The 18,055-nt window shown below is 44.8% G+C and overlaps 2 protein-coding genes across 4 annotated transcripts in view; both read left to right on the forward strand.

Moving 5' to 3' along the window:
* vps45 (vacuolar protein sorting 45 homolog) overlaps positions 1-11,604 on the forward strand; it is a 25,909-nt gene extending 14,305 nt beyond the window's left edge. Inside the window, exon 16 of one of the 2 annotated variants that reach the window (XM_042075915.1) lies at positions 11,559-11,604. The gene's annotated coding sequence lies outside the window, so the exon portion shown is untranslated. Of the gene's footprint in view, positions 1-1,587; positions 1,606-11,558 lie in introns of those variants that run through there. The other variant, XM_042075916.1, reaches the window with a different exon arrangement.
* The window catches only part of plekho1a (pleckstrin homology domain containing, family O member 1a), a 16,005-nt gene extending 1,107 nt beyond the window's left edge, over positions 1-14,898 (forward strand). Inside the window, exons 3-6 of one of the 2 annotated variants that reach the window (XM_042075917.1) lie at positions 8,393-8,533; positions 10,867-10,971; positions 12,168-12,269; positions 12,807-14,898. In XM_042075917.1, coding sequence (XP_041931851.1) covers positions 8,393-8,533; positions 10,867-10,971; positions 12,168-12,269; positions 12,807-13,976 — 1,518 coding nt within the window. In that variant the 3' untranslated portion in view covers positions 13,977-14,898. The remainder of the gene's footprint in view (positions 1-8,392; positions 8,534-10,866; positions 10,972-12,167; positions 12,270-12,806) is intronic. The other variant, XM_042075918.1, reaches the window with a different exon arrangement.
* Positions 14,899-18,055: the final 3,157 nt, after the last annotated feature.

Below are 18,055 nucleotides of genomic sequence, written 5' to 3' on the forward strand. Positions count from 1 at the left end.
AGGGGTGCATTAACTGTGCTAACTCAGGCTTCTTATTGAGCGAAGATGACTTTGCGTGTGTGTCTACCGAGGCCGTCATTTGGGCGTGTGATTCACTGAACCGCAACGGCCTATGTGGTGACAGCTACAGAAGACAACACGAGCCGTCCTTATGCGCTCACTATCTGCAATGTACTTAGTGTTGTAAAGACATCGTCCCTGTCTATTGGGGGCTGAGTGCACATTCAACTTCTTCAGAATTCAGAACACGACTTCTTTACCCTTTCATCTCTATCTCTCCTCACGTCAAGACAGTTACCATCACTTCAAAGCTTGGCTCTGTAATGACAACCATATGGAAATGAGTGTCTGAGCCCCACCCCCAAGCTGTAACCTCATAGATGCTGATTTGACAGCTGAAATGACTCTCAGTTTAAATAGACAATATATGTGTTAGCAGCATCCTGTAGGATAAGGGTATTTTGTTTTTGTAGATTACAGAATTTTTTTCATGGTAGAATTACTACAGTAGCCTATTTCAGAGCGCTTAATTCTACCATGAATAAAATTCATGGTAGAATTAAGCGCTCTGAAATAGGCTACTGTAGCCTAGTATTAGCATTTAACAGTCATGTGATAATATGTGCATTGCTTTCTCTTGACCTGTGCCAGGGGTCCTGACCTGTGTCAGGATCGGTATCATTTAATGTAGTTCTTTTCACTTCAAAATCCTTGTGATATGCTTGTCAGTCCTAAGGCTGCAGCAACCCAGCTGTAGTGTACAGCCTACTCAAAGAAAGCGCGCACACACATCAGAGTGAGCCTGCCCCTGCCATGCTCAGGTGTGCCATTTACCAGAGTTAAATAGTTCAACTGGAAAATGAACCAAATTATGTAAACATCATGTGTCAAATTTCATAATCAGGACACTCAATGCATTTCAGGCTGGGTTTACTTTAAGGGCGATAACCCCCCCCCCCCAAAAAAAAACCACCACCATCAAAATCCATTTTCAGGTCCATTTGAAGCGTGCATTAGTATAATTAAATCCATGGTCCACTTGACAAAATATATTTTAAAGTGCACAAACAAAAACACATACTAGATGGCAGTAATGAAAAAGGCTATTTGTGGTTCAGATGGGGGACATCCAGACTCAAAGGCCTTATTCTGTCTTATCAGAAACATCCCTGGGCTGCTTTGGAGCTGAGATTTATCTTCCTCGCGAGTTTTTGGAGGATATCACACTCCAGCACTTTAATGGGAGACCCCCGCAGCCAAGCCGAAAGGGGTGTCAGTTTCACTCTTCCCAGTTTTTCATTTTTTTTTTTGTCTTTTTTTATTTTGTGCTAAAACATTAAATGTGCTTTTAAAGGAGTTTATCGCCATGGCCTGGTTTTCACACACACCCCTGCCGTGAGCTGCCTGTTTTTTTGTGCGCGGGTTTGGCGAGATGAAAGGCGGAGAAGTGCACAGCTGTGCCTAACGCCAAGCTGGAGGGTCCCCAAGGCTTCGGTTTTTCTAAGCCCGCTTGCGGACATCTGTGTGCACACACCTAAACATGCACACGAACACACTGTACGCACTTATGTACAAAAACACAGACACACACACACACACACATACACACTCATACACACACACACAGACACATTCACATTCACACATACAGGCAAGCTCTGCCCAAATGCTCCTTTGTTTCTCTTAGCGATCTTAGCATAATACCCACTTTTTTATCCAAGACTAAGAACATCCTGAGATGATTGCATCCTGAAGATGTAAGGCCATCCCTGTAAAAGCACTTTTGCTCATTTTTGCTCGTTCAGCTGAACATCAGAGGTCCGTGTAATGGAAACGCAAGTAGATACCTGAAATATCAATGCAACCAGCCACTCGGATGACATACAGTATATTACCCATGAGTTTGTCTTTACGATTTGCTCATTTTTCATACCACAATATCTTTTTCTACATTATTCTTTATAATGGTCTTGCAACTATACTCAGACAAGCACTCTGTTTGAAAAGCTGTGTTCCCTGGGTCAGGAGTTCCAGCCAGGAATTCCCTCAGACAATGATGTACCTGCCATCCAAAAAGCCTTCTATGAAGAACTGGACATAAGATTTTCAGTGCATTTTTTCCACGGAGATGACAAGAGCCATTTTCGGTTCCAGATTGCACCTTTTGTGACAATACACATTAATTAGACATTTACAATCACAGTCCGGCCTCCAGACTTTGGCACAGTTAATGCCTCTCCAAGTTCTTCTGGGTAAAACAGCATTAGTGTCTCTCTCCCACACACACGCACACACACACACACACACAGACTCACACACACCTGTCTCTCTCCCTGTGATCCTATATAAATTCAATTTACGAGCATGCTGTGTCAGCACCGAGGTCTAAAGGGGTTACTGAAAGCCAGGGCTACTTCCAGGCGGGCTTGTCTTACATCCCTCAGCTCTCATTTACTGTAAGTCCTCAGACGAGCTCCCTGCACACACTCATCCTTCCCTTTAGAGTAGACAAAGGCCTTTCTGTGGCAAAACCGTTCTGCATATAGATGTCATTATGTCTATAATGCAGTGACTATCAATGAGCTCATGTCGGTCTTTGTTACTTGATGTTCAATGTAGTTCATCTACTGTATGAGCGTATAGAAATACTGTACAGTTTTGTCAGCATGTAGTCAGTGGATGTTGTGCCAGTTAATGAGCTGTTTGACTATTGCCCAGTAGTTACTCTTACAGACAGTTAGTGCTCTGTGGGACAGTGCTTACTGTAAGTCACACAGTTGGGGGGGTTAAAGTCCTGATAACGAGCAGCTTAAGAGCTGTGCTCTACCATTTAATCCAGCAGGCTTCATTAGTTCAATTATTACACTAATGAATGTTTCATTATTTTTCAGAACAGCATTCATTTCACAGGTTAAGTTGCTCTAGCACTGGCTCTGTGAAGTTCCTCTGGGCCACCAGTCAGGTGTTCTGTGTGCCAGTGTGATATTGAGCATCTTGACCAGCCAAGGAGAGTATATGCAACCGTGGCTCCAGAGCTTGTCAGCTTGTTAAAGTTGCACTTGATTAATGGCGCCGCATTATTTAAATGTGAACTTTGCACAAACATAAAACAAAGCACCCACGAGGCCTCGGAGATGAACGAGGAGCATTTGCATCTCGCTAAAAGGCACCGCGCAGGCTAAGCACTTCCAGCGCTCTTCCTTAACCTCTCAGCCTCCTGCTGCAGGTCTTATCGCAGTTTTACGCTCTGTCTCTCCTGAGTGTTGTTATGCTGCCTGCCTTTTGCCGACAAGGATTCTCTTGTTCGTGCCCTTAAGTAGGCCTGCGTTGGGTAGGCTACATGCTGATTCATGTATCCGCCTGCTAACACAGGATCAGCTCCTCTGCTGTGGCTCAGCATCGCACATTCCTGTCTGAGTCAGATTACCTGCCTCAGAGACGGAAGATAGTGTTCTGCATGACATCACCTGATTCCTAGTGATGTCTCAGTCAACACTGACAAGGGTAACTGACAGGAACGGATTTAGTCATTGCTGGCAGAGAGGACCTGACAGGCTGCTTTTCAGAATGATGACTGTAGCTAATAATGCTGTTGCAGAAATTGGCAGACTGAATCGTAGGGTAATCACTGCTTGGAGTAGTATTTGATACAGTAGCCAATCATCTTGTGTATTTTTCTCCTCTGAGTTAATGTGTAAGTGTTTCAGTTATGAAAAGAAATGTGTGAGAAGTAATCAACCATGCCCTCCTGCTGTGCCAAAATGCAAATGAAAGCACAGAACTCTTAAAAAAGAAAAAAAAAACATTTTAAAAACAGAATCAAAAGAATGTGCAAGACCAGCTTTGTAGTGACATTGATTATAACGACAAGTTTCACATTTGCCTCTCTTGTATAAACATTTCCAAATGTGAGTAGCTGTAGTCATTTTCATGTTTCCTGATCATCACACTCTCTGCCATGCTGTGGCGTGCCTTTTCTCTGGATCTCAGCCATTGTGTACACCTGTTAATCCTTCCACTCTGGGGAGCACCCTCTGAAATTTCATGGAGCTCTCAGAGCCACTTAGCCTCTCATGTTCCCTTCATGTTGTCTGCTGTAAGACATTTTGATTGGAGGCCCTGCTGGGCCTCTATTGATGTGAAATTGTGCTTCTGTGACTGTTGTGTCTTAAAGGAGGACCTCTGTGTTCTCAACAACTGGGTCTTGATCCTCGACGCCTCAAATACCTTGTGCAATGAAATTAGTAGTATTCAGATGTCTCCAATTCATGGTTCTCATAGGCCAACACTAAATGATGCAACAATAATTTCTTGATGTAATTTGACTGACCAGGTCATACAAGAAGTTGCTAGAAAATATATATTGGTTGCAATTAAACCCTATTTTGTCACTATCAAACTATAGATCTAATGTGTTGATCTATTAAGTGATAGCAGTTCCTGAAGTCCTGCTGATTGTGAATCCATTGGTAGTCTAGTCTGAGACTTCTAACACCAAGCCATCAAAGTGCATGCACATTTTAATGTGTCTGCATAAGTGTCTAGACATGCATCTCACATATGTGTCCTTCAGGCTGTGTGTGAAAGTGTGAAGTGTTCTGTGTACTTACATCTGTGTCAATGCATTTTTGCGCCCATGTAAGTGTGTTTGTGTGTGTGTGTGTGTGTGTGTGTGTGTGTATGTCTGCAAATGAGTACAATCAAGCCTGTTTGTACTTGTGACAGCACTTCAGGATATGCACCATGGCTGAGGTCACCTCCTTGTACATATTGATGATGTGATCTCTCTCTCCTAGCACACACACAACACAGCCCATGCAGTTTTTAAAAAGGGAGCTGCGTGTTCTCCAGCCCTGGTCCCTACTGTTTCTGCACTGGCTTCCGGGCTCATGGCAGGGCAGGACAGTGGAACATCCTAAAGGTTGTTCTAAGAGCTTTTATGCGGCCACTCTGTTTCGCTGCGGTGTGAATTATTGATCGCACTTGTGCTTATAGATGGGTGGAAAAATGGCTGAGGACTTTCACAGCATCACATGGGCCAGTGGATTCTGTGCATTGTCTATATAGGACAGTCCTCAGTGGAGTTGGGCAGAAGCATTGAACTTTTTTTCCCCTTGTAAAACCATTCATGACCTCACGGTATGTATTGTAAAGGAAATGCATGGTGTATAGAAATATGACAACACTGTGCTGCAATGTTTTAAGAGGTTTCATGTAGGTAAGATGAATGATTGTAGAGGCAAGAAATGGCTAATTAATAATAGCTGACATAGTCGTCACAGCTGCGCTGTCTGGTCACTGTCAATGTAATTAAACAGTCAGTGCTCTCAAACAGCCTTTGAACATGAATGGAATTTGTCTCATTGTCTGGGAGGTTTTTCTCATTCAGAATTGAGGCGGCAGCACCTGAATATTCATTTAATCGTATTTCCTGAGCCTTCCTGTGCCTAACTGGATTATGGGGTGGGAGGTATTGTTTCCTGGTGAATATGAACCAGGACACCAGAGGATTAATTAAACTAGCTCTGTGAGATGATGACACCTCTGTCGTGTCATCTTGAGGAATGTGATTGGAGCAAATGAATCAGGCATACTGGGTGCAGCACTAAACAGGGAAAAGTTGATTCCCCCATTCTACACTCAGTGACAATACATCATGTAATACATCAGACTTCATTAAGATAATAAATATATTCTGAATCTATTAAAGAACTTTAACCATCACATTAACACATATGTAATTATATGTATATTGACATATGTACATAAGCATATGTTTCTGAGTGAAGTTGGATGCTCTGTTGTTTACTAATGCTGTAATCTAATTGTCTGAAACAGATGGTGTAGCTTATGTAATTGCCCTGATATTGAAAACAAGGGAAGTGGTTTGAGCCATTGACACACATAATAACCCCTGTCAGACCATTCAAGCTTTGCTTGCGGTTACAAGACCGTTGATAACAATGATGGTCTCAGTGGTGGTAATGGGAGTTATTTTGAGACTCTCCTCCTCAGTCGATCTGGAAATAAGTCGGTCCTCCAGCTCTAAAGCTGAGCGCGCCAGCTCAACCCTCCTGCCGTGACTCCGAGAGCGCTACTAATCCATTTTCTCCCTTTAATGCCCAGTCGGTTTATGTAAAAATAAAACCTCTGGTGGCTTTGATTACAGGGTATTAACTTCACATCAGCCCGATTCGCCATCATAACCGCTGGGCTACGGAGCCTCCCTCAGTGAGACCTCCAAGGCTCCTCCTCCTCCTGATGCTGACACACATGGATAAACAGATTGTTCATCGTACCTGAAGCGCTGTCCTATATGTTCAAGTAATTGGAGAAGAATTTTGTATCGTTGTTCAGCACAGCAGCACAGGAAGCATAGTACATTGTCACTGTTAGTAGTTCACAAGTAATGAACAACATACTCACTATTGTGCCATACACTGAAATATGGTAATTCTAGCATATATTATGTGACTATGCAAGTCATACATATATGCATAGCAGTACATGTGATTGTGTGAGCAGTTCATGCAAAATTGAAGTACTCTTCCAAGTGTTTTTATTTCTCAGCAATGTGTATTCTCTTTCCTCAAGCGTTGTCCATGCATGATGCGTGCATGCTTTGCCTCCCCGTACAGTATGTGTCTCTCGTTTTCATGGCGGCAGTCTTGGGGGCTGCTGGGTTATTTTTGGAGCCGCTTAATCCGCGGATCAAGATGGCCCCCCCCCGCCTAAAAAACTTGCTGTGCAACAGCAGGGGACTGAAATATTGATGCGCCGCCTGCCCAGCGCCCAGTGCTAGTCCTCGGGGGGTCTTTTGCCCCATATTAGCGTTTGGAGGCGCTTTCTCACACTCCTCTCGCCTCTGCTTTCTCAGACTCGTGACCCCGTGAGGATGGTTAAACCATGAGGAAAGGGGGCCGCAAGTCCTGCTGTTGGGACAATGGGGGAGAATGTTTAACCGGGGCCTCTTTACTCCACTAAACCATGGCGTTTACATGGCAGGAGATGTGGTTAGTTAATGTGTCACGCATCAAAAGACATTACTGATACAGCTTCTCTATGTGTGCCGAATTCTCAGATGCCTCTACATCTCTGTTGTAAAATCATCCCTCAGAAGACGAAATCATACACGGAGCCATGCTTTACCGAACATTTTAATCGCTTAGCACAAGTTGTAGGACAAGCCGATAGTCATTATCAGCAAATTAAATTGATGCTCACAGATTTTAAATCCCTTAGCAAATTGAATGAAAGCCCTGCCTTGAATCAGATGACAGCAGGTCGCTTTGGAAGACAGAATAATGGATTCCTTTTGGTCCCTTTTTTAGAATTTCACACCAAGCTCTTTGATCACAGACGCGCAGACTGACAGCATGACTCACCTTGTACAATGTCTTATCGTTAGCAGCATCCCTTGTTACCCATGTTCCGTTGCCATGGTGAGAAACCGGATGGAACTTTGATATAATCCGTCCACCTGTCAAAGCGCTTCCTTTGGCGGACATCAAGGGCGTCCCTCCCGCTGACAGATTTTCTCTGGGTGTCCCCAAATGACTGCCCCCCCCCCCCCCCCTTCGGACCGCCCCTTGATGGCTCGGACTGATGCCTCTTGGGAGCTGGAAGGCCCCAGTAGGGCCTGATGTCGGAGGCCTGTGCCTCAGGCTGCATGAAACCATGTATTTTCACCCCATAAGTCCTGTTAATGAGAATTGATTTAGGTTTAAATTAGGCATTTTCACAGAAGGGGTCACACAGCATGGGTGATGTGGTGCAGAGGAGGATGAAAGAGAACAAAAACACTGTATGACCACGGGATGTAGAGTATAGATGGCAGAAAAGTTTGCTAATGGTGTTTGAAAAGAATCTTTGAATTTGTCTACATATTCACATCTTTTATGACCCTCCATATACAAATGAAAGCATCCAAAAATGGATGATTTTGCTGCATGGTTCAAGGACTAACGAGCTACTCAGTAGAAACTCTTGCTCACAGTAAAGAATAATTTGGAGAAATACTGCACTGTTTGAACTGAGGGCAGAAGTGTTTTTGTGCCGTGATGCAACTAAATGGCAACTGTGAATAATAATGAGCCTGCTCCCAGAGGAATAGGCTAATACATTCTGTTGTGATCAGTAGTGGTCAGACCCTCTGTGTGTGTCTGGTTAGGGGGGCATTTAGAGAGTGAAATGCACACGTGTGTGTATGAGGGCTTTGTACGTAGACACTTATGTTTGTGCATGTGTTTACATAATCTGCAGATGGCATTCATTTATCCAACAAAGAACCTAGTAGATCAGATGACCTTCACCTAAAAGCCAGTTCTTTTACTGTGACATCAAGACTTACAAATGTATAATTGTGTCTTTTTCCCCCCTCTGCTGTCCACAGATGAAGGACGACGGTAAAACCCACGAGGTTTTCGACCTGGCTGAGTATGAGCGCTCAGAGGAGCTGAGGAAGGCCAAGAGTCGCAGCAAGAAGAACCACAGCAAGTTCACGCTCCTGCGCTGCAGGCAGCCGGGGAACAGGGTGAGTGCTGTGACACAGACACAGAACTGAGAGGGTAGGGGGCAACATGAAGGACGCATGCACGCTGCTTTCCAAATTAGACCAAAGTCTGCTAAATGAGGAGGGCAGAGTTTTATACAAATTAGAAGGTAGAATTTTACATAAATATTTGATTTTGGACATGTTTCCATGTAGACTGGGTAAACCCAGCCTGATCTGCCGGCGATTTGATTTCGCCCTGCAAGATTGAGCATGGTCTGGTGATAGCCAGACTAGCTTCCATGCCTTCCTACCACTTGAATGCTATATTAGAAGGCAGGATGTTTTTCCGCCTCAGACAGACAGATGAACTGTCATCCAGAATATGTCAGTGTGGACCACCGGTGTGTTAGGGATACCTTATGAATGTCACCGTGACAACTGCAGTAGTGGTGGGGCTGGTGGTGAGAGGTGGCTGGGGACAGGGACCAGAGTGTTTAGATGAGAGACGGGGAGGTCAGCTGTTGGCCTGAGGACAGAGACTCATTGAGGACAGGGGTGGTGGTTGAGTCTGTGCGGGTGCCCTCTCTCTCCCTCTTACTCTCTCGCTCTCTCTCTCTCTCTCTCTCTCTCTCTCTCTCTCTGCGCTAGACAGAGTGTGTTCTGACCTCATGAACCAAAGAATAAATCACATCCTGCTAATCGTATTCCACTGACCCAGAAAAAGAGGCAAAAAGTGCTCCACTTTCACAAAAAAAAAAAACATTTTGTACCAAATGCAGAAGATTAAACATGCACTCCTACTCTAACGACAGGTGCACTCACACGTATGTCACCCAAACGCACGCATCACACATGCAAACACTCCAAAACACCAGCCTACGTGCTACAATAGTTATGTTACACTATGATCTATCCAATTCCAATCTAAATTGATATACATGAATTAAATGAATTAAAACTTAGATCAGAACTACCCACAGTTAAATTTCAATCAAGTAACAATGATCTACGAGATCCTGTGTGTATTTTCATCCTATATCTACTGTTTTATGTAATATAAATACATTTTTTGAAGAATTATCTTTGAAAGGTCAGTTCATTTCAGTAAGCGGTTACCTGAAAGATAGCTGACATCGTTTTTCAGTTAAATTGTTCTCTAAAGTAACATTTTGTTTCATGCAAAATTGATCAGGGCCTTTGGCCCAGGAAGGCTGTCATGCATGGATATGGAGCAGTGTTTGTCAAATGGGGCCATGTATACACCAGAGGGTACTTCGAGGTAGCCCAAGATGTCCTAGAGAGAAATATATATAACGAAATGACACAAAAACTCATTTTGCTACATAATTTCAGAGTCAAAAAACATTACAATGATATCCTCACATTTAATGTTCCAGTTGTTTGTTACATATTTAATTGCATGTGTATGCCCAGAGAAAGGTACATAAATTCAGTAAAAACAACCAGAAACAGCGAAACCTAATGCAAAGAAAATACCATCTAAAATGCGTCTGGATTGTCAGCAGTTTAAATTGTTTGTACCTAAATGAAGTTAACCGAAAAATTGCATGATTAGATTCTAGTGTTGTTTCTCTGAGATGAATACAAGCTTGCTTAACATGAGGTATTCCATGCAGACATTATGCTCATACAACCCTGCATGAAATTAACATTTCAATGGGTCAAATTCCATATCAGAATCTGACTGTTCAAATATATCAGGATATCATGGTTTTACCTCATGATAGCAGAGAACTCTCTGGGTTTAGAGCAAACGCCTCTTGTTAAGCTGTGCTATGTGATAATGCTTTTCCTTGTGTGAGTGTGTAGATGTATTTATGTTTTGGTTCTTTAGAAAATTATGAGTCCATATTGCTGCGGATTGGACATAAGCAGGCAGATTATTGGGTCCCAGCTACATGAACCAGAACAGCATGCAACCAGACAATCCCACTGTCAGTCATGTAGAATGTAAACTCCTTAATGGTTCTCCATATTGACATCAGAGATTCCCTTTACCATTGTGACCATGGAAATGGAAAACCCAAAGTCTATGAGCCTATCATTTTATATGAGGGAGAAAGGGAGAGAGAGGACAAGACTGGTTGAGAGGAGTGCTGTGCAGAAGTTTGGAATAGATGGTACAGTAAATCTCAAAGCAAATTCAGCTAAAATTCGACTACCGGATAAAGACTGGGCCGCCTCTTTCCCCCCTAATACAAACACAATGGACTGAAGAGTATTTAGATCCAATTCAATTTTAGAATTAGCCAGGATTTGTTCAGCTCTGTGGATGTAAGAAACCCTGTCTGATTCGTTGCCTTTTCCCCTAGTTCACTGCATTTCTCCCTCTCTGTCTGTCTCTCACCCAGACCCCCAATCTGGTGTTTTTGGCTGTAAGTCCAGAGGAGAAAGAGTCCTGGATCAACGTTCTGAATGCAGCCATCGTCAGAGCCAAAAATCGCATCTTTGATGAGGTGGGTTTCTCTCTCTCTCTCTCTCTCTCTCTTTCTCACTCTACTGTAAGTCCCCTGAATGCTTTTCTCCATCTGTTTCTATCCTTTTATTAGTTCCTCATCTCTCGTCTTGTTCCGTGTGTCTGTCTCTCTCTCTCTTTCTCTCTCTCTTTCTCTCTCTCTCTCTTTCTCTCTCTCTCTCTCTCTCTCTCCAGTGCTTCTTTTATCTCCGTCTCTCCATCTGTCTCTACTTCTCTTTATTGTACTCTTTTCTTGCTGCTCTATTGGATTGTAGTTTCTGTTTTAGTAATCCTTTTACATAAAATCCAGTGACACTAATGCACTAGGAGCGAGTGGAATCACATCTTTGTTAAGAATAGGCACAGAGTACTTTGCTGTTGCAAATCTGACACAAGGTCAAACACTAGGTCCCCTTTCTTCCCTAATTGTTGTATTGCATGTGTACATCTTCTTAAATATGGCTTCAGCAGAGCAAATCTAATGGTTTCTTTTCAGTTAATGTATTAACATGTCTGTACTTGCATGCAGACAAACATGGGCATGTACCACTTGTGCACACGTGTCCACACACACACACACACACAAACACACACACACACACACACACACACACACACACACACACACACACACACAGAGTGTGAAAATCCATATCGCTCTGATTATGAGTGTGAGTGAGCACAGTGGTCTGTCCTCAGTGTGGTGCTCCATCTGGGAGTTTGATGTTAGGTCCCTCACGGAGTGTGCTGTGGTGTGGTACGAACGGACACATCTGTAGTACACAAGCACTGAGTGCTTTTCCCCACCACCAATTACAAAGTTCACATCGTTATCATGTGACAAACAGCATTTATTTACCACAGTGCTATTTTTGGAAACATTTTACATAATCTATTTTTGCATATATTTCAGAAGCAAATATGCCAAGTGAAATCTGGGTCAGTGGCTACCCTCATTAACTAACCACAATAACCCAGACTGTCCAGTCTGGCCTCAGTGGGCCAGTGGAATGCCACTGTAAAGAGTTAGCTCAGCTCTTCTTGTTACAGTAATGCATCTTCATTTTTTTCTATTTTTGATGATAAGAGGATTACAATATGCAGAGATTCTCCAGTGGAATTTTACTAAGACTAAAGGTCTCGGGAGATCATTGGTCTCCCCCTCCCTCACCGATGGCCTCTGCACTGTTTCTGTAGGTCACAATTGAGGAGGAGAGCCTCCTGGCGCACCCGACACGTGACCGTGCCAAGATCCCTCCAGGCCGCCGGCTGCCCACTCGCGGGCATCTCATGACTGTGGTGGGTGGCGTCGCCCCTGTTTGTACCAACTTGTGACCTCTCTGACAAAGTCATGGCAACAATCTGACAACATCTTACTGCAGCAGTAGAAAAATGTGCCATGAGCTTTATAGCGGGAGTCAAAACACATCAAATCAACTTATTTATGTGGTGCCCCCGTTTGCAATTCAAAGTGGCCTGACAGTGTGACGCTTCCACACCCTTGGGAGGGTAATTGAGATTAGAAGAGTGAAAAGGTCATAAAAGCAAATGAAGCAGACAGGAAAAAGGGCCCGGATAGGAGAGAAGCGCAATGCTATCATATACTTTTTTCTGTTGATCATTTTATCTTAATTTCTGAAAAAAGTCTTTATGGCCATGACTTTATAATGAATGTGGATACAGTTATTTTTTTCAAAGGAGGTCCTTCCCCTCGTTTTTTCCAACTTCTGTTATAATGGCATAATTTGATCCAGGCTAGTAGTTCATTGTCTCAGTAATGTGAAGAGTGTCTCAGTAATGGAAGGAGTGCTAACAGAGGGTATTGTCTGTTTCCAGGCCTCTACTTCGTCTGACGGGATGCTGACCCTCCATGAGGAGGACGCCAGCTCCCCAGAGGACGAGGGGGACGTCTGGGTGAAAGACTTCCGCGTCGACCTGGACAAGCTGTCCCCGGGTCGCCGGCGATCGGGCACGGACGTTTCCAAGCGTCGCGCCACGCCTGCCGAGGGGCGGGTGAAAACGGGTAGCCTCCCGCGGGGTAGCGAGATGTCCTGGACTCCTCGGCCGCAGCATGCGGAGGGACAGACCCAGGTCCAGACCCAGGTCCACACCACCCCGGCCCACGCCCGCACCCCACAGCCGGGGAAGAGGGCCGCCTTCCAGGCCCGGAATCGCTGCGCCTCCATGGACGACGCGCTCTCTCGCGGAGACCGCAGGGCGGGACGGAAGGACCAGAGCCAGACAGCCGCGCTCGCCCACAGCCCCACGGGCCACCTGCAGGACCTCATCGCCCAGCGGCTGCTGCGCACCCAGGAGCTGCTGGCCGAGATCCAGGAGCAGGACCCGCCTCACTGGCCCCGCGTGGACTCTGCTCACGCCAGGGGCATGGAATCGCCCCGTCTGAGGCACTTGCGGGGGGCTGATTCGCCCCAGTCGAAGGGATCCGGTTCGCCCCACAGCAAGACCTCAGACTCGCCTTCGCTGAAGGGAAAAGATTCGCCCCGTTCGAAGGCCAAGGACTCGCCCCGGGTCAAAGGCTCAAAGCATTCCAAGAGCACGAACTCACCACGGGGCAAAGTCACGGACTCGCCCGACTCCAGGGCCCCCCACTCGCCGCTGGTGAAGAACTTAGACTTGACACACCTGAAGGGCTCGGACTCTCCTCTGTCCACCACCTCCAGCTCACCTCACTCCAAAGGGGGCGGCTCGCCCCACCTGAAGGGAGCGGAGCACTTGAGGGCGGCCAGCTCACCGCACCTGCGGAGTGGACTCAGGGACTCGCCCCTGCGAGAGGGCGGGATGGTGGCGGTCGGGGGGTCGGATTGGGAAGTGCGTCGGGCGGCCGCCGAGCGGCTCCTCCAGGAGGCCATCGTCTCGTGGCGCGAGGCCAAGGAGGTGCTGGAGGAGGTCAAGCAGCTGCAGGAGCGACAGCGCAAGGCCGAGCCGGGCGCCGCGGCAATGAAGCAGACCACGCCTTCCCATGACAGCAAGCCTAAGGAGCCCTGACGCAACCTCAACAGCACACAAAATGCATGCTGGGACAGTTAGTCCTCCCACCACTATCTGTCTGAGAATGCCAAGCACGTGGGAGAAAGACTTTAAAGCACACATTGTCGATGATTGGTTCTTATCACGTTTTTTTTTCCGCTCTCCTTTTTAATACTGTGGTATTGCCACTATTTGCTATTCTGATGTTACTATATGGGCTATCTTCCTATGATTCTGCATCCTTGGATCTTTGCACTGAAGTTCACTGGAAAGGTGCTGAGCAGATAGGAGAGATGGTTCAGGAACCTCATGTTCTACAGGGTTGAATTTTGGTTGTGGGTTGTTCTACAAACAACATGCTGAGTGTGAACTGCTCACTGTCCCACTTTCTCCTACAGGGCCTGGAGGAAAATCTTTTTTGGCTGAGAGTGTGTGTGAATGTTTTTTCCCTGTGCCCCGCTGATGCCTCTCTTTGGTGTGTGTGTGTATGTGTATTGAAGTTTGATTTACGTGTAATTTTGACTGGTAAATAAGAGAGAAAGAGAGTTCAGAGAGAAGACAGAGAGAATGTGTGTGTGTGTCTGTGTGTGTGTGTGTGTGTGTGTGTGTCTGTGTGTGTGTGTGTGTGTGCGTGTGTGTGTGTGTGTGTGTGTGTGTGTGTGTGTGTGTGTGTGTGTGTGTGTGTGTGTGTGTGTGCGTGTCTGTTGGATATGCAGTTCAGTGTGTTTGTCTCAGTTCTGGGTCATGGGCTGTAATGACTCAGACGCACTAGCAGCCTGGTGAAACACTGACACGCTTTACTCCTGGGCAGCTCGACCATACTGTGAATATGCTTTTCATAACATGCTCGTTTGTATTGGTATGCTTTTATTCTTCCCTTCCAATGACAACTTCTTTGTGTATTTTTTGTGACTGAAGTCTCTGGGCACTTTTACGAATAAATTTGTTGTCTCAAATCTCAAATCTCAAATCTTGAGTAATTCTTTAGTGATGACTGTGTTTACAGAATCCTCCTACTGAATTTCATACTGATTTCTTTCCACCTTTCATAATGATCTCATCTCCTTTCCCTTGCACTGTTGCTCGACCATGGGAACTTACAAATAAACCATTAAGCCCTCTCACAGAGAACCAAATGGCTTCCAGTTCAAGTTTTCAAGTTTTCTCTCATAACTCAGTTCACCAGAGACACATTTGAAACTCATCCAACTTTCTGAGGCATTTTTAATAACATTAATTTGCGTTTGCCCTGCTTGTATTGCGTGGGTTTAACCCTGCAGCACAAAACCCTCGCATTATTTGGCATAATTGCAGTTCATAAGGGGGTAGAGAGAGATCATGCAAAGGAGGTTATTAATGCAGATTGGCCCCCAGAATGATGGATATTATGATATCGTAATTATAGACGGTATCATGAACGGTTGTTTGGTCAACCAAACTTCATCAGGTGGGTGGATAGGGGTGATGGATCCACAAGCTCAAGCACAGCTTCACTGGGCAGTGCACATGGTTTATTGCAGGCTCTCTACTTCTGTGACAAGGCCATGAGTGATCGGTGACTTATTTAGAACTGCACTTTTATGATCGTGTGGGTAAATAGCATGGCTGACTTCTCTCAAAAAATATAGGGTGTTTTGTGGTGTCCCTGCTGGTTTAGTGAAATTGCCCTCTGGCTTGGTCAGTATTTTCCAACCTGCAGTATTTCAGCCCGTCTTCGGCGGACTGAATTAATAATATCTTTGATGTTTTTATGGCAGAGAACTGCTTGAAATCCAGACATGCTCACAGCAAGCAGCGCCTCATGATTCCCTTACTTTTTGTGGTATTTTGAGTAACTGATTTCAGTTCTTTAAAAGTCAAGGATGATCTCTGTAGACGGAGCCCGTGAGCAGCCTTTATTCATTATTCATCTGTATAAGGCAGTTAAATTCTCAGGCGGGCACCCACCGGTTACTGTGAAGTATATTTTGGTTAGTGACCCCATGAAATTTATTGGTGAAACAGCTCGTAGTATATATTTGAGGAGCTCTTTTCCAAAACGCTATATCTCCATTTTAAAGAATTTCCATACATTTTGTTTTCCAGGTTATTTCAGTGGAACTCTATTGGGTTATTGTTATTCGATTTATCTTTACTCAATCAAAACAGCACAATTGTAATGTTATTGACATTGAATAAAATTACTTATTAATGGTTTTAAAAATGGAGATATAGCATTTTGGAAAAGAGCTCTTCATTTGTTCTTGCCATCACTTGGCCAAACCTTTGAAATAACAATAAAAAAAAACGTCTCCTGTAGCAGTCTCGGAGCTGGGACTGGCTCCTGTTGACTTGGTGATCTGACTCACACTCCCATGCCTGTTGGTGTCTAAATGCAAGCTGTCACTTCCATATTTATTCACGACCTCCATATGAGTGGCAGCTCTTATTATAGTGAGTGACTGAGGTTTGTTTATGCCAGTAATAGTGTATTGATTCATGCTCATACCCCCACACGTTGCCCCACTATGGTGATCCAGCAGGGACAGACAGTATATTTTGGAGGTGGTGTTTTCCCCTGAGTGTGTCCACTATGGCCATATCCAATGCCACGGCTAATGTAAGTCACTGACTCACACAGCGCTAGACTATTAGTCTATTTCTCACAAGCAGCAAGCTTATCTCAAGCTGAAGCATTCATCTCATTTGAAGGGATTTGAATAAGAGGGTAACAATAACATATTTTGATGGATTGTGAATACATTGTGAATGACGTTGTCTCTCTGTATTAACATTTACTTCACTTGCCTGTTTTCATACCACTTGAAAGTATTTGTTTTCAAATTGGACAAATCATCTCTGCCTCCATTAACTCAACATGGGAGTTAAATAATAAAGACTCTGTTGTGTTCCGGTGTAACTGTCAATTAGCCCTGAGAGTAGAGCTGCTGCAGTAATGGCAACCCCTAGCTGGCACAGAGGCAGCGAATGCTGACTTACACGGCTCAGAACATTCTGCATTCTGCAAGGATGGATGCGTCTACGGCACCAAAGCAAACGTGCGAAGTCCTCGCCTCAGTATGCAAAAGCCGAAATAAATCATTTATACCCCAAATCCCTTTGTCTCTTATCTCTTTCCTTTCCATTACCACAGATTACCTTCGGGGCGCAATTGCATTTTTCATCATATTACCCATTAGAAAGAAATTATATATTCAAATTTAATTATACATGATTGCAGCGCAAGTTTGGGACTATCTTACTTAACACTACAGCCTGGCGTTCCCGGCACCAATTCCATTCGTTTTACACCATTCATTTTGTATGACTGAGAGGAGGAATAACACGTCGTTCCTTTGCACACCGAAAGTGATTATGTTGAGCAGTTGAACAGCCTCGGCGGTCTGCTCCAGTTAATCCACACTGGAGCACCTGTGAGTTTTACCTCTCCCTACGCGCTGCACCTGACTCAGTGGATAAGGCCTCGCGCTCAGCTTAGCCAAGCGCTCGAGCCGGGTCAGCGCGTGTTGGGGGATGGGGTGGGATCTGCGTGCGCGCGCCGCTCTGCCCATTGTGACTCATGCGCCTTTCAGCATCTGCCTTTATTGTGGCTCTGCTGAGCTCCATGGATTAATAGGGACACTCTCCAGCGCTAGCATTAGTATGGCCAAGGCCTGCAGCGAAATGTTAAAGCTCCCGTTCAAATTGTATTTATTCCATAGCAGGAGACCTCACATGAATAACTGTGGAATGTGACCCAAATGCAGCCTGTCAGAGAAGTTATTGTTTGAGCATAGACATGAGATCCATAGAGTATTTTCCTCTGAGACCACATATTCCCCTTTGCATTGAAGCTTGGAACAGACTGCTGAACAGCTGAAGATGCACCATTGTAACAAGAGTTTAGACATTGCATCCAGGTCATTTAATGGAGGGAATTTCTTGTATTAAACCTGAAAAAAACAAAATTGAATGTCCACACACTTGCTCCCGTTTTGCTTTATCTTTTATTTCACCAAGTGAACGTTTTCGATTGTCTGACCCCTTTGTCCTGCACCTGCGTTTTGGATGTGCGCACCTCTACCTTAGCTACTTGTATTAAACCTGATGCTGTTACC

The sequence above is a fragment of the Alosa sapidissima genome, chromosome 21 (genome assembly GCF_018492685.1).
Source record: "Alosa sapidissima isolate fAloSap1 chromosome 21, fAloSap1.pri, whole genome shotgun sequence".
Taxonomy (NCBI): Eukaryota; Metazoa; Chordata; class Actinopteri; order Clupeiformes; family Clupeidae; genus Alosa; species Alosa sapidissima.